This window comes from Dermacentor silvarum, chromosome 2 (genome assembly GCF_013339745.2).
Source record: "Dermacentor silvarum isolate Dsil-2018 chromosome 2, BIME_Dsil_1.4, whole genome shotgun sequence".
NCBI lineage: Eukaryota > Metazoa > Arthropoda > Arachnida > Ixodida > Ixodidae > Dermacentor > Dermacentor silvarum.
The window spans coordinates 222,398,124-222,422,772 of NC_051155.1; the positions used below are offsets into that span (position 1 = coordinate 222,398,124).

The 24,649-nt window shown below is 47.9% G+C and overlaps 1 protein-coding gene across 7 annotated transcripts in view; it reads right to left on the reverse strand.

Moving 5' to 3' along the window:
* LOC119442710 (aquaporin-7-like) overlaps positions 1-24,649 on the reverse strand; it is a 104,031-nt gene that overhangs the window by 25,362 nt on the left and 54,020 nt on the right. For all 7 annotated transcript variants that reach the window (XM_037707682.2, XM_037707685.2, XM_037707683.2 and 4 more), the window contains exon 2: positions 982-1,108. In XM_037707682.2, coding sequence (XP_037563610.1) covers positions 982-1,108 — 127 coding nt within the window. The remainder of the gene's footprint in view (positions 1-981; positions 1,109-24,649) is intronic.

The window sequence follows — 24,649 nt, forward strand, 5'->3', positions numbered from 1 at the left end:
CGTGCACTGCATAAACATCAGATCAGAGAACGCTGCATAGAGATGTGTTTAATGAAGCACGGCTGTTCTTGTAAGGCATATGGCGTTCCCAAGATTGAATAGTGAAACTACAGGATGAAACGAAACGACAAACTAGTAGTTTAGCTTGCCAGTAATAATGATATTGTACGCGTAAAAGTACGTGTCAACGTGCGTTTCAACATGTGACTCTACAACTTTGGAAATGGTGTATTCGGCTTCCAAGTAATCTGGTGCAAGCGCGGTCTGCCATTCCAACGCGCAGTCGACGTGCGAATGCGTGTGTCCCTACCGCCAGAGCGTGCTCTGTTGAACGAATAACTGAGTACCTTAACGTGGGTTGTACTTTGATCACTGCAGTGCCTTTATTATCGCGAAAAAAGGTGCAGTACAACCTGCAAAACGGTGTAGGACGGAAAATATTGATCACGCTTCTAATATAACAACTTAGCCCTACTTAGTATGTTAAGCTTTAATAAGAGCGCGAAACAAGCAAGGACGGTAGGACAGACACAGTTTTGACAAATGCATAAGACGTATATAAATAACGCCGCCTCAGAACAAGGGGCTGTACGCACTGTACGCTTGAGTGTAGAAGATGTAGGTGCTGTCAAAATTCCTCAGTGACGTAGAGCGAGCGGCACGTACTTAACCTTGGCGAAAACACTATCCGCCCTTTAACGCGAGACTTACTGCGCCTTTGTTCGGGGCGATACGGCGCGCTTTCAGGTTGGATTGCTGCGAGAGAGCCACGTTTCTTGGCACCGCAACAACACATGCCGCTTGCCTTGTTCGGCATAAAGCTTTCTTCCTTTGCTCTTCTTCTTTAGCGCATCCCCTGAAAAATGCCTGCTTAACCCACCCGATGCCGATTTCAGTGTCATTTGCATATACCGTAAACCCGTCTGTACGAGTGAGTGTGGGTACCGCGATAGCAAGCACAAAAAGTGCCCTGACGCTCACCGGAAACACCACCAGCGACCAGCACGCCCAGTGTAAGCGCCAGCGCCCATCCCCAGAAGGCGGCGGCGTAGCCCAAGTTCGGGGCCCGGTCGAAGGTCACCACGGCGAGAACTGTGTTGCCGAACAACTGCGAAGGAAAAAAAACAAAACAAAACAAAGGAAATGGGTTACACAACCGAATTTTGCATACAGTCGAGGTCTCACGGGGTCCCAAGTATGGGCTTCAGCGACGTAAAAATGCGTTTATTAGTCAATCGATATCTCACGCTGTCCTAAATCAGAATATCAAAATTCAGCGACGCAACATTCCACGACGCTAGCAGTGGGTTGCTTCCGCCACAATATCGTAAAAAGTATTAACGGAACAGAATGTAACTCAAGTAGATCACACATTTTGAGGTTTTACACTGACGCTTTCAAGACGTCCCAAACAAACGCTGTCGGCTTTTCAAGGGCATGCATGTGCATCAACAATCACTAGTTTTCTCGTTCGAGGTTCCAGAACGCCCCGAAGCAATACTGCGAGCTTCATTTAGGTCACATATTTTATAAACACATTCAATGCTTCACAACGTCCTCAGAAAAAAAAAAAACACGATGGGCTGCAACTATATATACATGCGTCATTGGCGAAGTTGAAGAAAGGAACCTATAGCGTGTACAGACGGGCCTGAAAGGAGCGGACTCGCGTGTGTGGTGAAAATATTGGTACACGGTGGTGCATTTGCAGCTTGACCTTCCACTCAGCAGCAAACTGCCTTCAGTAGTTCGCCGCTGTCTGCAGGTGGAGAAACGAATGGGTTGCTGCTGGCTGCTATAGGCGAAAAAATAATGGATGTGCTGTTGGAAATGGAGGGCTTTTAGTGCCCGGAGCCCTCTTACCGCTTGCGTGTGGATATGCATCGCGCGGCGACACTCCTTATTGTTCGAACTGCCGAGAAATATGACTGCGAATTGCAAAGTTGGGGCAATAAGTCCCTCACGCGCGTACAACGAAGGTCACGGAAACAAAACAAACCGTGTCCCCTCCCTAACACTTCTTAATTTAAAGGCAATCGCGCTCACGGATCGCATTCAAAGCACGTGCACGAGTCAAAGAAATGACATTCGAAGCACGTGCGCGAGTTAATAAAATTATAAAGTGAGAAATTAGCTCAACCTCGGCTTATATATGCCTTTCTTCGCGGTTCTCTCGGCGGCGTTCAACATACGCAGTCTGCAACGTCGACCATATACACACTGACAATCGCGTGAGAACAAGAAGGCATATATACCGGTCGCGCTTTCCTGACGTCTCTATGCGCTCGTTTTCCCGATAAGCAAATTAGCCTCGCTTCGCTACCGTTCGCGCTCGCATTCGTCGATCCCAGACACGCAGCAGGTTGTATACAGATCGGTCTACGCTGGCGCGCTCAATTACGCGCCGTGCCTTTATTCGCTTTCCCCAATATTTGCGCTGCACAGCGCAGACCGACCGACGCCAGCGTTTGTATATAGTAGGTTCACCTTCTATATCGCAGCGTGCCGCTCTCATGAATATGAATTCACGGCGCCCACCTTTCATTAGACAATCGTGCGTCCGTAAATTGCGGAGCAATTCATCTCGCTCACTTTCTCCTCGGTATATACGCGTTCTTGTCTTTTTTTTTCCTTTCGCCTCTCCCCCTCCATCCCCTCCCCCCTACGCGCACGCCCGCGCACGCGTTCTGTAAATTCGCGCAGTGGTCTGGCTGCATGACACGAACCTAACCGCGCAAGACGTGGGACCACAACGCGTACGTGTCTCTCGATTGTGTATGTTCATGTGCGCATGGGCACACTCTCATATATATATATATATATATATATATATATATATATATATATATATATATATATATAAGGGCACACGCGAATGCATCGCTTATACGTACACCGCGTGCTTGTATATATGCGTCGCGTTCAAGGCTCTGTAATTGAAAAATGAGACCACTATTACAACCGCCACGCACTTGCGGTCATGGCAGTCCGTTCTTGGTCACCCATGTAGCAAATATACACGCTCCCGTATACGTGCAATACTAGGCAAACAGAAACATATACATATGCGGCCGGCTCGTGCCGGTGCCATCGAGATGTGTGCTGCCGATTAGGTGGCAGAATTAACGCAGCTATGGCGGGGCCACTGCGGCCTCTCCCAAGATAGAGCGATCCCACCGCTCCGGTGGCCGCGTGCTATTAAGAAGAGCTAATATACGCGCTGAATTCATACGTGTACACACGCATGCGCACATATTTACACGCGTGCGCGCAACCTCTGCGTGTTCTGCGCTCCGGGCCTCGCCTGGAATTCGTGCCTGCGAGCCAAGATATGTCAAACGGGCTCCTACAGGGTTCCTCCGCGATGACGAAGGACCCATTGTTCGGTTTCGGTAAGATCACGCGTTTCACGCACACGGGTGTAGTGGTGTTGTTGTTTATTGTTATTTTTCTTGGTATGACGTTGCTTGGGGGAAAGTTTGCGTGCTGTCTCTTTCCATCTGTAGACTCGCGGTGATCTTCGGGTGGGCGCCATGCCAAACGGCATTAATTATGGCTCGTTTGTTAGTGCAAGCATGCGCCTGACATGCACTTTGGCAAAGGAGAGACATGGCGCCCTTCGTGTTTACTAAGATTTTGGTTACTCGGTAAAAAAAAAAGGAAAGAAAAGAAAAACGATATGCTAGACTTCGGCTTGTCCACATGTTCCAATAGGCTGCCCAGTTTTTCTACGTGTATCTCGAATAACATTTGAATTCTAAGTGCAGGATTTGCGTCTCTCTGTCATGAATGACAGCAACATCCGAGCGGACTAATACTATATATAAAAAACATGTTGAGGGTGCATGATCGAAATTGGCGTGTGTGTTTGACATGTTGACTTTACCTACAGTGCTCCAAATTCTATACCCGATCATTTTCTAATAAATGATTCTCTATGTTGTGTTATAGGAGGCAGCAAACCGAGCATCGCTTTAAACGAAGCAAACACTGAGGGCGAAAAACATGCACATTTCGTTAATGCGTTCCTTCTTTTGCACCCCCCCCCCCCCCCTTCACCATAGCCCTGAGTTGTACCATAGTATAGAGTTTGTAAACATAGGTCCGATGTGGATCCAAAGCAACATAGCGTTCTACGTCTTTCTCCAAACGGCAACACGCCTACTCCCTGCCGATGCTTCCACGCACGCATGAACGATCCGCTCGCCGTTGTGGATGTTTAATGAGATGCAGGCAAAACGCTCCCTTGAATTAAGAACGTCATGCCACGCAACACGTGAAGCTGACGCCATTAAAGCTATAGATCGCTTGATGGCCGGCACTCATTGCTTTCTTTTTTCCATTCTATACCCCGTCTCCGCGGCTACCGAACAATTGTACACGACACGCGCATGCGTGCGTGGTAGCGCGCCCACTTCACCCGTGGCGGTAAGTGAAAGCCCCGCAGCGGCTCGATTGAAGCACGAGTTTGGGAAACCGGTCACGTTCCTACCCACAAGAACACGCGGAGGACCATTAAAATATAATCGAAGGGGATGCGAACGTTATATAGGGCCTCCTCGCGAACCACGTATCTACAGACAGCCTTCCGCATGTGTCTCATGCAGCTCCTAATGCGGCAGCTGAAAGACGGCGAAGGCCCCCTTCAACGTTGTTTGGCGTGGGCCGCACACATATAGCGGGCAGCGCACGCGGCTCTATGCGGCTGCCCGTACGAAATTGGCGACGCGCGGACGGAGGCTTCGCTCCTTTAAAACGCGCCCCTCTAATGACAGAGTCCGCTCTTTCCGGCTATGTGCATGTCGTGTAATTGCAATGAAAGCCGTGATAATCACGCGTGATTTACGTCCTGATTGCCAGTTATCCGCCAGTGAGGCCCTTTCCGTCTTGTTTGGCCGTTGGTAGGGACCGGCCGGCTGTTGCAGGTAACTTTAAGACATTTTTAAAGGTTAGACCTTCGACGCTTTACTGGATTGTACGTGCATTGCAAAGCGTCACGACTCCCTGTTTAGCAAAAATTAAAACGCATATATGCAGCACCCATAGACTGTGCCTCGTTGTCAGCCCCGTCGTCAAGGGCCATGACAGCCCTTGGTCGTGCCCATGCACGCCGCCTTGACCCCGCCGCCATTGTTTAATGGTTGAGGTGTTCTAGTGCTGAACACGAAGTTGCGGGCGCGAGTCCACGCCACGGCGGCCGCATTGCGACGGAGGCGGAATGAAAGAACGATCATATATATACTAGATTTAGGCGCATTTAAGAGAAACCCATATGGTCGAAATTGAACTGGAGCCCCCCGCTGCAGCATCGGGGCCGTAATAATCAATCAATCAATCAATCAATCAATCAATCAATCAATCAATCAATCAATCAATCAATCGACCTTGCCGCAATCTTGGGTCGCAGGACTATATTTATGTCACGTTATCTGTAGCTCAAATTAAGGGACAACATGCCGGCTCTGATAAAAGCTCTGATACAAGCTCACACAACATGCAACCTCTGATAAATAACCGATACATTAAAATTAGCTTTATAAAGGCGTTGCGATAACCGTACATTAGCGACGCGCAGACCTCCTTCGATGAAGGGTCAATGAGGCAGTGCGTGTCACCACTTTTGATAACACGTGGCATCGAGGAAACTGAGCAAATGTCAAAGCGACAATTCGAAGCCACGTAGTTATTCGATGTGCAGTATTGTGAGATTTTTTAACTGCAATCACGTGAGGTGAGGGATTATACCGAAGAGCCGGCTGTCCTGAGGCACAGCGCGGGCACCCACGCCATCCTCAAAAAGCAAACAAGGATATCGGAAAGCAAAGAGGCACCAACACCTTCCTCTCTGCCCCCAATACACACGCACAAAAACAGAGGAGGGGTGGGGGTGAATAGACTAAAAAAATGCTAAACAGAGAAGTGTCGGACATGCAGATGCGCAATGTACAGTAACTTAACCCCAACTTCGTCATCCTCACAGAGCTCATTTATAAATAACAGCGCTTCACGACAAGGCCAAAGACTGCGGGAATGCCACGAGCAGGGAGGCGTCCGTGTTGATTCTCTTGCCTCGTAACATCGCCTCCGCTTCCCTGTTCCCCGTCGTCAGCCTACATTGCCCACACCTCACCCGTCTGATATCTCATATACGGACGCCATGCGTAGCGATCTCTTACATAAAGCGTCGTCAATGGCCGCTAATGCCCTCCAACACGCGCCGGGGATACTTGACTGATATCTTTGTCAAGGTGCACGGTATCGTTCACCCATCGAACTAAGTGGGCTGATATCGCGCTCTCAACCGTGGGGCGCACTCGCACGGTCTGATACTTCTTACACGTGCACGAACAAGAGGAAAGAAATTGGGCCAGGATAAACTGCTGGCGCTGACGCAGAAACGAAGAGGCTGGTGTGAAGTCTCTCGCTTTTCGCGCCGTGCATGGTGATAAGTGTCGGGCCTAAAAGACGCCGACTCTTCAGTTTTTTTTTCTTTTTTTTTCTGTATCAAGAGCACAGCTACTGGCTTGCATTTTATATGGCGTCTGAAATGGCCTATACTATAGCATAGCTATTAAGGGACTATGACTATAGTGAGCTTCAGCGCAAGGTGCAGAACAGGAAAGCCGTTTCGTGTGAATTAACCTCTAAACTTGGCCAGGAGGTGATACGGCGAACACTTCAAACAGACGGTGAAAGGGACGCAACCAGGGGGGAGGGGTACACATCGGGCACGCATGCCCCCCCTCCCACTGTTCTTATCCCCGGCCACGTGCGTTGATCACCCCCCCCCCCCCCCCCCCCCCTTTACCCGTCCTAAAACAAGATTCCTAGCTACGCCACTGCCAGGCACTGATTACCGAAGTGGCCGTCCCTATCTCGCACGGTTTCGCTATACGCTTGCATTATTACAACTGGTGAAGCGGCGTGACCGTGCAGGACGACAGACGCTATAGAGACATCGACCCCGTCGGCGCCGGCATGTCTGGAAACCAGAATATACGGCGATTGGCGCTTCCATTGACGTATACGACACGGGAGTCACGTTCGCAGATAACGTACCAGAGACACCAATTTGCCAGAAACCGGCGTGCTTCCTCGTCATTTGCGTGCGCAATATCTTGGTTGATTGTTGCCCCTTGAGTGCCTGCCTATCACTCCTATCTCACTTCGTGGGTGCCATCGTTCACTAGGCCATCTCGAGGAGGATGTTCTCCCGAGAACAAGCGGTTGCCCCCTCGGAACTGGAATGTGCAAACGCACACACACGGAGCGACCGTCAACGTGATTCGTAGACATGTGCTTACGTCTTGCGGCGCGCCCCCTTCCCTCTCCCCCAACTCTTCCTATACACACGTGCTCGTTGCTTGACCCACTTACTCCTCGCAATTCGACGCATCCTCAGCGATTCGCTCAGGTCTCGTTGGGGGCCCCATCCGGCATTCTTCCATTCACACAGAGATGCGGAGAAGGAATGGCACGTACCAATGTTCTGGCACCGTTATCACAGATGTGCAGACAGCCAGCACTGCATTCCGCTCGCTTTATGCAGGAGGCGTTCGGGACAGACGCCGGTCGTTAAAGAAAGCCACGTTTTGCCTCTTAGAGGCAAGTATGGTTTCAGTTCCGCAGATTTCATTCTACCTGAATTTCACCTATAGATCTCGGTTAAAACATTGTCGCACCTGTTATGGTGGAAACGACGAGAAACCGTAAAAACAATAATAATATAATACTAATAATAATAATAATAATAATAAAAAAAACGATTGGCCCCGGAACAGCATTCGTTCATGTGCGCTCGCTTTTTTTTTTCTCTGTCAGTTACGGTGTGGCTATTCGGTTTCCAAATTATCTCTCTCTCTTGTTAATATTTGTCCCTCTGGTATAGTAGCTGACACTTCACTACACCACAGTACCACTATATTATGCCATTTTATGCTGTTTTCTAATTTTATGCTGACGCGTGAAATTTAGGCATAACCATTTTATTTTTATTTTTAGATTTCGTTTATTGACTTACCTAATACCCATTATTTGTGCTGCAAATACGTTTGGATCACAGTTTCACAGCCACAGTCGCTCGGCGTAGCCCACCCCGTGACACCTGCGATATTGACGTTCTGGGTACGTATTCTGCGACGATCGCTTTCGGTGATAGTATCGCATCGGCGATAGAATCGCCGTGAGGCGCGCGCTTATTGGATGGTTGAGCAGTACGTACTGGCGAAGGCGATAGTATAGCCAGTATAGCCGAGGCGATCGTCGCAGAATACCTCCCCTGTTCTACGTGACCATATAAGGCATAATATTACAAGCGCCTACAGGGCTTTTCTACAAATGCAAGGAAAGCATAAAAAAAAAGAGAAAAGCCTAGATGACTAAGAAACGTTGCGTTTCGGTTCTGAGCTGAGCTTCATCGTCTTCTGTGATTCCCAACAATCGCCGCAACCAAACGCGCGCGTCAGGTGAGGCTCTCGTGACAGACGACACGCGACATCAGTCACAAGTGCACCGTTGATTCAGAGCTTTCTTTTTTTTTTCCTATTTTCTTCACCAAAATGACAGTACGGGACTTTCCAGCAGCGTCCAATTCTCTTGTCTATACGTTCTCGAGCCGCCATCGCTCGCAGCCGGAAGAAGCCCGACCACGCCGCGCCAGCGAAAATACTGCGAAGACGACGACGACAGGCGGTGCGTGCTGCGAGTGCATAACGCATGCCGCCCCATGCATCGGAGACGCGGGTTTTTCGGCTGGAACAATGGCCATTCTTCGCCATCCGCAGAAATGTGGCACGCGCGCACGTGGTCGACAAGAACGCGACCGACGCCGATAGTAGGACGAACGGCCGACGAGTCCGTGCACACGTCCGAGCGTTTCTGCGTGCCGCGTCTGCGGTGACGGGAGCGTGTTGGGTCACTCGCCAGTGACACGCCACATGGGCGCCGCGCTTGACCCCGTGGTCGTCGCTATCGCGTGTCAACCGCTACGCGACGAAGCCTTTTCCGAAATGTGTGCCCTTACTGCCCTTACTTGGTGTTATAAGAGACAGACAGACAGACAGACAGACAAGAAACTTTATTTGGTCCTAAGAGACTACTTTGTCGTAGTCGCGGGCCGCACCCGCGCCGGAGGCGGAAGACCGTGATCTTCAGCCCTGTCGCAGGCCCTTTGGACAGATAAGAGATTTAGATTAGGGAAAGCAAGCGACTTGAACGCAAGAACTACGTATGGGGCCACGGTACTGCGCATCGCGCAGACCCTACGTCTGAGTCTGCGCATGCGCAGCACCGTGGCCCCTCGTTCTTGCGTACGCAAGCCACTTGCGTCCCCTAATCTAAAACTCTCTATAATGTGGCAACCGCATAGAAGGCAACTGCCACGTTAGTAACGTAACACGGCATATATTGCCACGGTCGGTGCTGCCTCTTCTACACTTCACGTCGCACGATGTTTCCGCTTTATAGAACAGTGACTATTATTTAAAAGAGCAGCCACGTATAACGCAAATCTATTGATCACCACGTACGTGATGATGCGTTCCTTGCAGTTGTCTTTAAACAATAGGAAGAAATTCTTTCTTTTGTATTGGACAACGCACGCACACACGCCCGCAAGGCCTTTATTGGTCACGATGAGTTAAGGAACGCAGCGATTCTTCGGCAGTCCTCGCATATTGGAGCAAGCATTGGAAAATCGCAAAGGAGGCCTGAATGGTAGTGACGGCCTTTTATAATAGCTTGTAAAAGAATTCATGCGTAGAGACATCTGACTACCCAGTTTTTACGCGTTACCGTTACGTCACGCAGTGCATGAGCAGGGATTACTGCAGTTTAGTCTTGAAGTACAATTTATTTGCGACGAATGAGTCTCTGTTTCAAAGAATGCACGTTTCACAGTCGTGTTACGGCCTATTTTCTTTTTTTTTTTCAGAACAAGGCACTGGCCGTGAGTCACTGAGCCCTCTTTCTATTTTTCATCTCTCTTCTTAGATTCGACCATGTGTTTAATAAATAAACAGGCGCAGTGCTCCATTAACCTCGCTGCTCTTTCTGAAAGTCTCATTACACGCATTCACAAATGCGTCAAACAGCGTCTGCATCCGCGTTATGAACCGCTTTACTGTTATTCTCTCCACACTTGCGAAAGTATTTACACGAGACACCGCCTAGCCATTTCTTTTATATTAGTTTTCTTTTTTTCTTCCTTGCAATGACTTGCAGCTGTTGCCTAGTTCAGCGCTGTGCATGAGCAGCTAGCTATAAAATATGTTCAGCTACCTTCTCTCTATCTCTTTCTTTCTGTATTATTATCCTTTAGCCAACTTTTGGTTATTACAGGACCAGAGATTCACCAACCAAGTCCGTGATTCTGTTTGTAATTTCTCTTCAAGGATGGGTCCCATAGAGCCTCTCATGTGCATATTGCCACATCTTGCAACATGTGCTACATAATTAGAAAGCCGAAGACGCGCGCTAGTCCACGCGCCATGCGCCAGCACCTGCTTTGACGGGCGCCAGCGAAGAAGCAGACGAAGATACTCCGATCCACGCGCGGGTGCTTGAGCTTTGAATTTGATCAGCTGGCGGTCAGAGACTCAGACTCAACGCTTCAGGTCGCCTGTTCTTCTAGAACGTGACAATATTTGTGAGGGAATACACTTCCCAAGTGGCTTGTGTAATATTGATCTAATATAGCACATGCAAAGTTGAACGCAAGCTTGGTCAAGGTTTGTGAAAAGAAAGATGGTGGGACACTACAGCGCGATATTTCTTCAAAATAAACGTAGAGAGAGAATAAAGAGAGGCAGGGAGGTGTACTGGTGATCCAGAATCTTCATTTTAATACCAACGTAAATTGTTGATGCTGGGAAGCCGTCAACAAGCCAGCTCGTGCCTTAAAAGCCACCACGCTACTTTTGCAAGGCTTAAGCGGTTACACAAATTGTTAGCAAACTAATTTTAAAGGTGGCACACAACACACACAGAGACATACGTCCGCGCGCACACTACCCAATTGGCTGGCCAATACACCACCTAGACAAGGCAGCTTCGAGTTCTGACGACATATGGGGCAGTCGACAAACCAGAGGCATTTGTTTATTCAGTTTGTTTCTTTTTTCGTATTTTTTCTCTCAAAATGGTTTTCAAATGAAGCATCAGCTTCTTCAGAGATCGTCGTAGTGAGAGCACAACGCCCTTTCACTTTCTAGGATACAAGCCCCCCCAACGAAGACTATTAGAACTCACCAAGCGCGCTTTACAGCCATAACTTTATTTTTTTTTTTTAGAAGCATGAAATGCTTTTAGCTCCCGTTGAAGGCTACCTTCAAGTGACCTTGAGCCAAAAGCCAGAGCCGTTATCCGCGCATCGTTGCGAAAACAAAACGAGATCATCCGGTCAACCAGCTAAAAGTTAAGAAAAAGGGGATGTCTGGCCCCCAACCCTTTGTACAGGACCACATTACATACGCTGGATACTTCCCAAACAAGTTACAAAAATATTGCTTCCGATTTCTTCCTATTGTTCGTTCCCAATATCACTCAAGCTGTAACTTCTAGTACGCTGAAGTTTTATTTGTCATTTCCAATAGCGACGTTCAAAAGGCACATAGAAAGGTTGCCTGTGCTCTTTCGAACGCCAGTGGTCCGTGAGTCGTGAGCGGTCCGCGACAAGAAGAAAATGTAGCGACATACTTCTTTTTTATTGCGATAGCGTGCGTTTTGGCATAAAGATAATGTAGCGACAGACGCTGACCGCACTGCACTGTTGGAAGAAGAAAGTTGTCGCAGTTTCACCCGAAAGGCGAAGCATCAATTGCGATAGCAACTTAGTAGAGAGCTATACGGAGCAAGGACAGTAGTTTTATCCGCTGTACAAACTTGGACATGCAGCAGCACCGGCAACACACAGCACTGTTGTCGACGCCGTCGGCGTTTTGCCCGCGTTCGCACAAAATGCGTGCGGCGTTGGTGACTGTTGCCGGAGCCTCCGATATAAATAGGCACTTGGTGCCGCCGCTAAACGTCGCCTCCCTTCCCTTCCCTGCCCCCCCCCCCCCCCCCCCTACGGCGTTTCGTGCGTCAGAAGAAGGCGCGTTTGCTCTACATATATGGTGATTGTAAAGGAGGAAAGAGACGCCTACTTCTGCAGCCCTTAAGGGAGCACGGCACAGAACGCGCGTTTGTTCACCGCCGTGCGTTCACTCCCTGTGAAAGCACGCGTCCCTCGCGCCCTTTCGCTCGCACATACAGCGTTCGGCGGCGCGCGGCGACGATTTCATCTCCATTGACGTCATACGGAACCTCACGGCTAAGCAGTGGCACCCAGGTCAGCAAAGACGCCATATGGTAGCCACTTCATCCATACATCTAATCTCGATTACGGAGAGCCAATATTTTGTTCTTTACTGCGATTCCAGACTCATACAAATAACTCGCAGAATTTTTCCTGCCGCTCAATTCACAGCACGTCACAGGTGTCGTCGTGGGAGAGTTGTCGGCCATCGCCATGAGCAGCGGAAATGAGGAGAAAATAACATAAACAGAACGGCGTTCATGCACGGAAGACAGCGATAAAATCTCCTGGCACGCGGTCAGTTCGTCATGCCGCAACGTATACGGTACTCGATTCAAGGACTACCTTTTCCGAGCACTAAAATATTGTTTCCCGTCAAGCTGTTGTTGTTAGTGCAAGCAAGACTTAGCATGCCTCTGCGCGTTCCATTCTCAACCTCCCGTCACAAATACGGAACCTTGTGAACATGATATGTTCGCTGTCAAGCGAGGAACGCGGTGATTGCGCCGAGCAAGCGAGCCAGCTCTAAGCGCGATAGTTTTTGTTTTGAGGAGACGAATTCTTGCCGCGTAGTGCCACAAGGGTGCCACGCAGTTGTGTCCCACAGCTACATCAGAGTTTGGCAGCATGGCTAATCTATACGGAAGGTGGGACCGCTTACGAGGAACACAAACGCGCTGCGTGCTCCGCATTCTTCAATTAATGTCGCGCCGTGTTCTCCTGACCCGTCTGTCCCATAGACATTGCGATAACATGTTATAGGAACACTTTATGTATTTACTTTACGCCGGAACATAGGTGTGCGGGACGTCTCAAACGAGCAGCCCGAGTTCGTGGAGAGCGGTCTATATACGTATATTCTGAGTAGTAGATGTGTGCGTAGCTGAACTAAAAGAACGGCGTAAAGGTTTATATTCTCAAAGTTACGGAGCTCGAAAATACGAAGAATTAAATTGTGGAGTTTTGACCACCCGAATCTGCGCAGTGGTTAATCAGGGACGCCGCAGTGGGGAAAATCGGAACAATTATGACCACATAGAGTTCTATAGGTGCACCTAAAGCACGGTATACCGGAGCGTTTTGTGCATTCCGCCTTTATTGGAACGCTGCCTTCGCTGTCGGGAGTCGAACCCGTAATTCCGGCTCAGCAAAAGAACACCGTATACCCACTGATCCAACGCGGTGGGTGAAAGAAGATGGCAGTAGGCGCAGATACACACAGATCATCGCTATATACCCAGGCAGAACTATATACCTCGGATAGACATTGAAACTCTTGGACGTAAATAAGTAAACAAAAATGCTATGAGTACGTGCGTCTGGGTTGGGATTTCTATTCGAATTATAATCGAATTGGATTCCGCAATTCGCAATCAGTAACACGCGCGAAAGGCAGTTGCTCAATGTTGTGACACCCGCAGATTTGACATGTCCGGCCTGTACCTAATGCGCCCAAGCTTTATTTCTTCTTTTTCTTTCTTTCTGTAGTCGTATTAAGCCATCATCGTAGAATTCCGTAACGCTTGGCGCCGGGGTTGCGCAGCTGCAATTTTTATTTTGTCACAATTTAGGCACTTCCTGCTACAGAATCGATTGCATACTGCATCTGAGCGACTGGCGGAAACTGGCTCACGTACACCGGTCTAACGCTAGACGTGTGCATTGAATGACTTTATGCTCGTTCTGGCTAATAAGGCTCAGCCCTCAACACGTGTAAGCCAGTAACGTGCCGAGTGAGCAATTCTGCTGTACGCGAGAACAACTCGTGATTGACCTGCGTCCCTGCGCTAGCCGTTTACGATATAGCCATCAGCGTGCGGCGACCAAGTAGCCCGCCAATCGCATGCGTGTAAAGAACGAAGACGCTTGTTTCTGAACCTGCGCTGGATACCTTGTGTAGATGAGTGCATGTGTTCAAATTCTGGACCCGTAAAGTAATTTTCAGGTGCCAGCGGACGAAAACAGAAAGGAGCGGACTTTTGTTGTCCCAATCTGGCTGGTCTCTCTGGAGGATTAATTTGAAAGTGTCACCCTTCTATGCTATGCGCTGATGCAATCACTACGGCCGTATTAAAAATGGCGCCTTGATTTCAACCTTCCGATCGGCTTAGACAAGTGAACGATATCTCATATTTCATACAGTGTGCAAAACTACATTCACTGCATTTCAAGGACACCCCTTCTGCGGTTCTTGAGGCATAACACTGTAATCACTTATTCCTAGGGTCTCCTGAATGACGTGGAAGTAGAGGAGTGTTTCCCGAGCGAATCCTCAAGGCAGGAATCGCGTAGTGTTACTGCAACATGGTGAAAAAAACACATCAGTCCAGGTGTGGCGCTTGCTTTGTATACTCGGTTGAGTTTTGAGGAAGTGTTTCCGAGTCGAAACGCGTTTTACATGAACACGTAGGCTGGATTTCACAATGCTGCATGGAACTTATCGAGCAGTGGGTTTCGAGAGCAAAGCGCGCCCACGCGTGGCCTTGACCGTGCGCCTATGCCACGTGGCGACATGAGCAAGATGCGGCGATAAGGTGCGCGAACGTTTCGCACCTTCCTCGTGGAACCTCGGTTCTGGTTGCGCAGAGCCGCACGTAACTTACCACCACGATGCCTGGTGTTTTGTGGTGTCGCGGGTAGAGATAACAGTTGTATCCGGGCGTCCCTAGTAGAGAAAGCTTCGGCAGGCAGAGTAACATTCGCTCCCGGGAGATCGTGTGCCCGTTAAGAACCGCTCGTGTTGTGTTCGTGTTCCTGTTCGACGTTGCATGGTATACTGATGCATTAAATCATCCATCGACCCTCCTGGTAACACATTGTCAAACGCTTTGTCATGTGATGCCACGGCCTCGACGGCAGAGAGATTACACAATTCAAGGGGGCTGCGGGCCGTGCTTAGCGCGTTCTTGTTTATAAGTATCAGCCGCTGTGACGCCGGTGTCTATGGCGTTCTCACGCTCGACACGAGGTGGTAGGTTCGATTCCTTTCAGTGGACGCCGTATGCCAATGGAGGTGGAACGCAAGGCATGCTCGTGTTCTAATATTCGTGTAAAGTTCATCATTTCCAGGTGGTCAAAATTAATCTGAAGCCTTCCAACACGCGCGTCTCCGGCTACAGCGTTGCTTTCGGACGTTAAACAGAACAATCAATCAATCAATCAATCAATCAATCAATCAATCAATCAATCAATCAATCAATCAATCGCCTTTGTTTCAAAGCGCCATTCCTAATGTGCTAGCCTCCTTACGCGTGTTGTCATGGCTCTAAGCACCCAGGCCTTCGTTATTGGGTGGTATGCGGGCACAAGCGGAAATCATGCGCATCTGTACAGGCACAATCCCAAACGAGCACATCGCACATAGACCGGCCAAATGAATCAAATGTAGCATTTTAGGAGCAATGGGGATGGAAGCTTTTGAAAATCAAGCTGAAAATGGTCTACTATACAAGGTGTTTCATTTTAGCTGCACCAAATTTTTCAAAATTGCCTGCGGCAGATAGCACAATTATAATCGTTGATCTAAACTACTCGATGAGGCGGCCATTACTTCCACGAGAAATAAAATCGCCTAATTGAATAATTAACATAATTACGGTAATTAACGTTTTAACTAATTATTTTACGGCACATCTTTCAATCTACGAATTATAGCCGCTGAGTTCTCCGGGCGTATCCACTTGGAACGAATTCTCAATACTGAATAAGTTTCGAGATATTAATTTTCAACGTGTCCCGCGAAATGCATGGGCGTTACAGTTAACTTTGTGCTTCAATGCATAAAACAGCGTTTTCCTCAAAAAGTTAACTGGAACGCCCATGCATTTCGCCGGACACTTTGAAAATTAATATCTCGAAACTTATTCAGTCCTGAGAATTCGTTCCAAGTGGATACGCCCGGAGAACTCAGCGGCTATAATTCGTAGATTGAAAGATGTGCCGTAAAATAATTAGTTAAAAAGTTAAATTACCGTAATTATGTTAATTATTCAATTAGGCGGTTTGATTTCTCGTGGAGGTAATGGCCGCCTCATCGAGTAGTTTAGATCAAGGATTATTACTGTGTTATCTGCCCCAGGAAATCTTTAAAAATTTAGTGCAGCTAAAATGAAACACCCTGTACATGTCATCATGTGGGCGTCATTTTGTCCCGTAAGCTCTGCAGTGCTGCAGTTGTGACAGTGTGAGTGCGCGTGCGTCAGTGTGCGCGTCTGCGTGACGGGGCTCGACATCATCTGTATCGCGATTGCTGCCGATATAAAAGGATGCCACACTTGCGTTGACCTTCCATCTTTCGTTACTGCCAATAAACCTTGTCTCTGGCACAACGTTATTCCCCGCAGTCCGCTGAGGTCACAACAGACTCACTTAAGCTTGCTCAGCAGCCATAAAAATGTGCGTGGAACGAATTGGTATTAGTTGAGTGGTCGAGTAAAGCATCTAAAGTGTCTGCAATGAGTTCGTTCTTGATAATATATTATGTGTGAATAATTAGAGTGTATGATTCTTAATGTATTCGTTTTTTATTCTTGATGTCTGTGGCGTGTGGTTGCTGTCTGCAGTATTAACGCTAAGGGCCCCGTGTCACCGAAAATCCGGCGTCGGCAACCGGCGTCGGCGGGCGATGTCGGCGGGTGGTGGAGAAAATCATCCCCAACCACCCCGACCACGCAGGCCCTCCACGTGGTGCAAGGTTTTGGTGAACAAACATTGAATTTCTCATAGTGAAATCCGTCAGAAAAATGGTAAAGTACGACTTTACCATTCGCTGTCGGATTCGCCGTCAGATTGTTTACCAATTAGACGTCGGGTTGTAATTTGAATGTACGAGAAAACCCCTTTTCCAGCATTTCTACCAGACCTACAGCCACGCGTTCGGGTACTTGCGAAAATGATATCCAGATGGCGCTCGCATCCTAGGCAGGTAAAATTGGGACTTCGCCTGCTAATTCGTTTTGGACACGCGCACGCGTCGGGGCAATAGCAAACAATAAATTAATAAAAAAGGTGCTAGGGCCTTCACATTTTAATATAAGACCACTTATATTGCTCCTGAAAAAACGTCTTTCCAGCGATGCATTTCTGTTTAACAATGAAGCCGACTTTAAGGAAATTGGTGTAACCTTGGTCTTTGTAAGCGGGTTTTCCCATGTTCAGTGTTGCAGTGAATGAAGCCTACTTGCCGTATGCGAACGATGCGATGCAAACGGGTCCCGATAACGCTATCGCGTTCTACTCTTAAAGGGGAAGCTTAAGCGTCCTCCAATTTTTGATGATAGGACGACAGCTTACAAGAGTCGTTTAAAAAGCGATGATATTCAATGCAGAAAAACATAAAATGGCATCCATAGCTTATCGTCTGTAAGAAGCCACACCAAGCGTCGGGACCCCATCGAGGGCATCCCTGCAATTGTAGTGCCCCTGAAAAGGGGATGATTCAGAGATATCCTGTAGGCAAAGCCAAGCACAGGTGCTTGAACAGCCCGCCTTGTTGCGTAAGAAAACCCGGACATACGAAGCGCCACTCTATGCTGATGACGTCTGTTCTTTGAAGCTTGTGCAACTGAAGTTCACCAGGTGCTCGGTTTCCCCTTGGTAAACCGGGTGCACTGACGTATGGTAGTTTGTGTCAGGCGAAATGAAACAAGAAAAGTTTAGTGGCGACTTAGCGGTACATGCCAGAGAAATACTTTAGCATTACGTCGCATCTGTTTTAGGACCCAGATCCATGATTGAAACCGCGTTCACCACATTTGCGAGGTGCTGTTTAAGAGCTCACTCGACACACGCCCTGCCTCTTCGAGGAACGAAGTGCAACAGACGTTGGTCCCTAGCAGACCACCGTCAGCTGCACTATATATATATATATATATATATATATATATATATATATATATATATATATATATATATATATATATATACTTTTACCACATGACCGGCTTCACGGGACACGTTATTTTGCATCGCGAACGCAGTAATCTGCCGCATACGTCTCTTAATCGCGCGCAAAACACGTAGAAGTTCACTGATAGTGGCGGTATTCTTTTTTTATTTTCCCTATATACACCTTTTCAACTCGCACATGCCGATCTCTTGCTGCGGCATAAAAATGAGAACAACCACGCTCTTTTCCTTTCGCCGTGATGATGAAGCGGGCCCTTGAACATTCCCGACTATACAGAACTATAAGTCAGCTGTTCGATTCGGGCTCCTTTAATGAACAAAGGGCTCATATGTGTATAGGCACGAGACTGAGTTGCCAACCTCTTAATTCGTTCACACAGGAAAGATCAAACGGCGTGGCTCTCAATATGTAATACGTTCAAAGAGCGCTGTGCACAACGAACAGACGCGATCTTGAATGTTTCGCTGCTTCGAACTCCGAAGCATTGCGCGCTTAGGCGTTACAGCTGGCAGCGTTGTTGTAGTTGCGCAAGTTTGTTGGCACGTATAGTGGAGAGCCGTCCGTAGTGCCCTCGTACAGATGGCGCAAAAATTGAACGGGCGCATAGTGCTGTAGTCTGGCTGTATTAACGCGTAACCTGTCGCAGCTGCGGTGCCTTCATATGATGTCATATACGAGCGCTGACGTTGCGCAATAACCCGCTGAGCCTCGATAGAACGTTGTGCACCAACGCCGTGGTTCGCTAACTCTCGATGACACTGCCACGTGCTTTTATACGTACTCAGTCGCTGTGTGCAGCCCCGTGTCCGAGCATTTGTACCTGCATACGTGCGCACTCACTCGCACATGTGCTCTGGCGCATTTTCAAATCGCATGCCGAGCCCCAGCTGAACGAAACACCCTATGTCATAGTCTTCGTTCTGCATGCTTTAGCTGTCGGTTAATTAAGTCGTGTTGTTCTCTTACCCTCTTGGCCTTTCGTGCAGACAGTATTCCTATGAAGCGTTTAGCTGTATGTTGCTGCAGTTTCGTTGCCAACGAGAATTTATGCAGTCGTATTAGTAATTAGCGTTCAGCCAATTCAGTTGGGGATCGTGGGATCGTATACGTTATTTTGTTCCTATGATGCTAAACTGCTTAAAAACCGCCTATAAGAGCCCCATAATGGGTGCCAAGAGAAGGGAAGCGTAGTCGATATCGGCAGAAAACTAGGTGGGGTGATGAAATTCGGAAATTCGCAGGCGCAAGTTGGAATCAGCTAGCGCAAGACAGGGGTAATTGGAGATCGCAGCGAGAGGCCGTCGTCCTGTAGTGGATATAAAAATGGGCTGCTGATGATGATTATGATGATGACGATGAAGAGACCCAAAGCGGACACTATACTCCACATTTTAACTTTGCGGTAAGATCTAGAAACTATATTCGGTTAGGATATTATCAAAGAACAATGACTTCGTGGCAGAGAGAATGATTCGCAAATTTATGTTGTCTGCTGCTTTCTTTTTGCAACAATATAGGAAGGTGACTTGAATCGAGACTCCGCTCGACGCTGTCGTTCTACTAACCGATCAAGCCCACGCGTTGCGCCGCGCTGCCGAGACGAGCTTGCCGGAGCGGTGACCGGCTCCTGGAGCGAGACACGCTCACGACAAAGGCGTGTATAACGAAGCGAGTGACAAGCGTGCTATTTCGCCACCGCGCCCGAGGATGTCCCAATGCGCTTCCTTTGCGGAATGCGCGGTGTCTCGCTATGAGCCACACATTTGAGTTTTAACTGTGCGAGTTCATGAGAAAGTTCATGAGTTCTCGTGAAAGAAAGAAAGAAAGAAAGAAAGAAAAAAGAAAGAAAGAAAGAAAGAAAGAAAGAAAGAAAGAAAGAAAGAAAGAAAGAAAGAAAGAAAGAAAGAAAGAAAGAAAGAAAGAAAGAAAGAAAGAAAGAAAAGCAGCAGCAAACGGAGAACGACCGATAACCGCGCTATAAAATGTCGCTGGATTTGTTTACACTAAGTGCGGGCGAACATATAGAATGTCTCGAAGCACAATGTAGGCCTTGATACAAAGTCCGCAATGTGGTTAGTATAGAAGGTTTCATCCTGCACTGACAGCTCTATTTCTGGCGACGAAAATGGCAGAAATTTGCATTTGGAAAAGTTGTATTAAGTTTAGCAAGCTCTAAATTAAAAAAAAAAAAACATAGCAAGAGCTAGCGAGCGAATAGGTCAGGCTAACTCCCAATTCGGTTTCCGGTTGTCCTTTTCACAGGATAAAAACAAGAGCCAGATTCTTCGCGACATTTTGCAGGATGTACAATAAGTCAAAGGAATAGAGGAAGGAATAGGAGGTTGTCGAATACTGCTCCGCCTATTTCTGAGCACGAAACATTGAATGGGAATGGGAACAGAGAGAAAAAAGAGATCTAGAAAATTCCGGTCTAGTGGAGTAGTCCCCAGTAGTCTCCAACATATCTAACCCGCATTATCACATACTCGCTTGTCTCGACCTTCCCCTTCGACTACTACCGTGCACCGCTGAGCGAAGGGAGACGCAGCTTCTCGACTTGATGCGTTATGGATTGCTATACGATGAGGAGTTGTTTGAGTAACACTCTTCGCAGCCTCCAGCGCCTTCGATAATGTGCCGAAAATTGTTGCTTTCAGAGGTCTGTCGCTGAGACATCTCCGAGGAATGTTATTAAATACGTAGCAAATTAATTTAAACTTGAGGCGATGATCTTTACGAAAGTCGCAAGCAAACATATTTATTGTTTTGTGTTTCTGGATGTCTTTAGTTGAATTTCTGCTGAGGTGCAATTGAATATCGTGCACAATTTTTGCAAGGGTATATATATATATAGGCAGCCAAAGCAAACGATAGAAAGTGAAACACCTCGAGGAGGAATCATTGCACATATTACCCGAGATACCGCGAGAGTACCCGTAGCTAAGGCTCGCATCGCTGCGTCCCAATTGAAGCTTCCTGTTTCACACTTGGCGCGAGCCGGCAACGCGTGCTGACACGATTCCCTGAAGGGGATCTTGTTACACAATGAAGACAGACGAGCCTGACACGCTGCTTGGTTCGCTTTCTCTGTGCCTGTTTCTTTTTTTCTTGCGGCGATCGTTTATTTTCACTCTATAAAGTTGAAGCGGTCATTGTTGAGCATGCAGTAAAGGCAGAAGGCGAAAGGAGTCCGGAGGAAAACGACAATGGTGGCAGCGTGACGCGACGCGGTAAAAAGGTGCGCGAGCGATGTTGACAAACATGTTTTTTGGCAGCATGCGTGTGACACACGCGTAGCGTGTTCGACTTGCGCGACACTTCCCGTTCCGCAGCTTTTACCCTTTTCTTTTTTTTTTTATTTATTTAACAGGATGTTTTTCGCAGTGCGTATATCTTGTGACAAAACTTTTAAAAAGGATATCAAATAGACGCTCTGTGATGCAGGTAGTGTAAAAATGAGTTCTCGAATTTCGTACATGTTATCAAACGTTGATATACCTTTGGGACAGTAGGCTTCAGCCTAGCCTCCTGAGCATCTTGTGTTTGATATCTCGAGTATCATAATCCCAAACCGTATCTTGCTCAAGAGCATTTCTTTATCGGCCGGTGTTCGGGCGTCCACCACTCATGAGCGCGATCGTCGTGATAACGAAACCATTTGCCGCGGCCACGGTAACTTTCACGCAAACTTTCACGCAGGTAACTTTCACGCGACAAGTTGAACAAACACCATGGTTTTAACGGTCTCATGTAATGGAGAAGGTATGATTACGCAGTCAGCTCGAAGTGCGCGAGGCGTTTGTGATGCGTGAAGCAAGCATCTGATATTACTAGCGGTCGGGGTAGTATATCGTTGATTACGAGGTTGAAAATACGAATGAATGAATCGATTAGTCCTAAGTGAACTTCATTTGTTGTGGGAGAAGAAGAATCACACTATGACATAAGTACCATTCGTGTAACAAGGGGTGATGCTGATAATCATGCATTATATTCCAGAAAAGAAAAACAAATGTCCATATTGTTATTTCCAATAAGACGAAAGAGTCAAAGACTTGATGAACATGTATTGTTATTTGAATTCGTGTTCATATCTCTCGTTCGTCGGTCTTGTTGACGGAAACAACAGTCTCTTTTTCTAATACGTCATATGAAACAGCCCGACCGGAAGCTTTGCTAAGACTGTGCATGCCTTGTTTACGTAGTGTCTAGAATGATTAGACGACGCATGTTTTTGCACCTTCTAAAGAGATGTCTCAACAGCTTCAGAGATGCTCTGGCACCAATTAAGCCTATGTATACATTACGTGCTGCGAGCAAATTCTATTACATTCAAGACATCCCTATGACGCCGTAGAGATGTTGTAGGAAGACAGCAATTATGGTTAAAATCAAACTTGACCACCTGTTGAATAAAGACAATTAAATAATACTAAAAATATGCGTGACGCGTGAGGGAAACATGGCGTTGCGTTGCTGGGCTCGAGGTCGCAAGTTCGATCCGGACCGCGGTGGCCGCATTTCAATGGGGGCGAAATGCAAAAATGCTCGTGTATACTTAGATATCATCATCATCATCATCATCATCATCATCATCATCATCATCATCATCATCATCATCATCATCATCATCATCATCATCAGCCTACTTTTTATGTACACTGCACGTCGAAGGTGTCTCTCAGCCATCTCCAATTATCCCTGTCTGACGCTATAGCTGATTCCAACTTGAGCCTGCAAATTTTCCAATTTCATCACCCCACCTAATTCTCTTCCGCCCTCGACTGCGCTTTCCTACTTAGATTTAGGTGCACGTCAAAGAACCACCGGTGGGCATCATTATTCGGGAGTCCCCAACTACGGCGCACTTCACAATCAAAGCGTGCCTATGGCACGTAACACCCCATAATTATTATATACATGTATTTTTTTTTGCCATACGGCGAGCATGAAGCAGAGGACTTTAGGGGCATGGCCTGATGACGACGATCAGTATAGAAGTGAAAACTGTGTGAGTTAGTATATGTTGTATGTGGTAAAGAAGTCGCAGTATCGCCCGAAAGGCGAAGCATCGATTGCGATACCGAATTAATAGGCAGCTGCACGAAATAACGACAGTGGCTTTATCGGCCATATAAGCTCGTAAAGATTCGCTCACTAACTATAAATTAACAATCATGGTGTCACGTGCGCACAGGCAAACAGAAACACACCTCACTAGATGAGCACGGACACTCGCTATAAAAACACTGGCGTGAGGAAGCGCGGCGGCAGCAGAGAGCGAACTGACCTTCGTGTTGCCTCTCGCTTCAACGCGAACTAAGCGGCGAGAAGACAGCGCACACAAAGCTATGAGCCCTCGGCGCGCAGAGACTGTACTCATCGCAGATAGCTTTCATATACGTAGCCGCAGCCGCAGCCGCAGTAAAACGCCTCCCCCCCCCCCCCCCCCCCTGGTGCCTTCCGCGCGGTGGAAGACGGCGTGCTTCATCCCCGCCTTCCTCCCTTGCGCACGCGAGATCAAGCCACCATCCTCAGCTAACCCTCTCACACTTTCACTCGCACCTACAGCATACGTAGCGCGGCCACGGTGTTATCGCACTTTCTACGGGACGTCACGGCGACGCCGACGGCGGTAATGCGCCTGGAGTGTCCATATAATCTCTATCGTGATAAACACATTGTGCACACCAGAAAATGCAGGAGGAACCGCGCCTTGCGCTGCACCAACGCTCGTCCTGTCCTGCGTCTTCTGCTGTTCGCGCTGTTTTTTTGCCGTATGGTATAACGACGACGACGACAAGATTACGACGACGATTTGACGACCGCGGCAACGGCCTTCGTCGTCGGCGTAGCGGGAAGGATAGATGGGCGGAGATACGGGCACCTAAAACTCAGCTCGGAGCTGTCGCAGTAAAAGGAGATACTCGCTCAATTGCGAAGCGCCGGTGATCACATCGTTCATACACTTCTATGCCAGAACAGCGCTGTTCCTTTTTGCTCAGGGCTGACATCTTTGTGTTCAATTAAAATCTTTTCTCTCCCCTGTCTCTCTCTTTTGCTGGGCGTCTCTAACAGACCGTCACGGCAAGGGGCGAACTCAACGCGGAACCCATATATAGTGTATCAGATAAAACGAGGAAAGCATTTGCCGAGCTAGCTTCCTCAGAGCTGTGCGTCGCGGACAGAGACGATGCGGAGACTGTTTATCTTGAAGGCACGCCAGATGCTGTCAACAGCTTTTCGCGCGCGTATATCACTGACCGCATACTTGCACGTTTACGATATATGTGCTTGTGGATGTTTTCGTTCGGATTATACCCCGCCTTTTCCGGTCATGGCGGCAGACTTGTTTCACGCTGTGCAATCAGACCTGGCTCTGCAGGTATATCTGTTTCGCCAGCACACACGATGTTTTTGATGAGCAACGAATCTTTCTTCCCTGC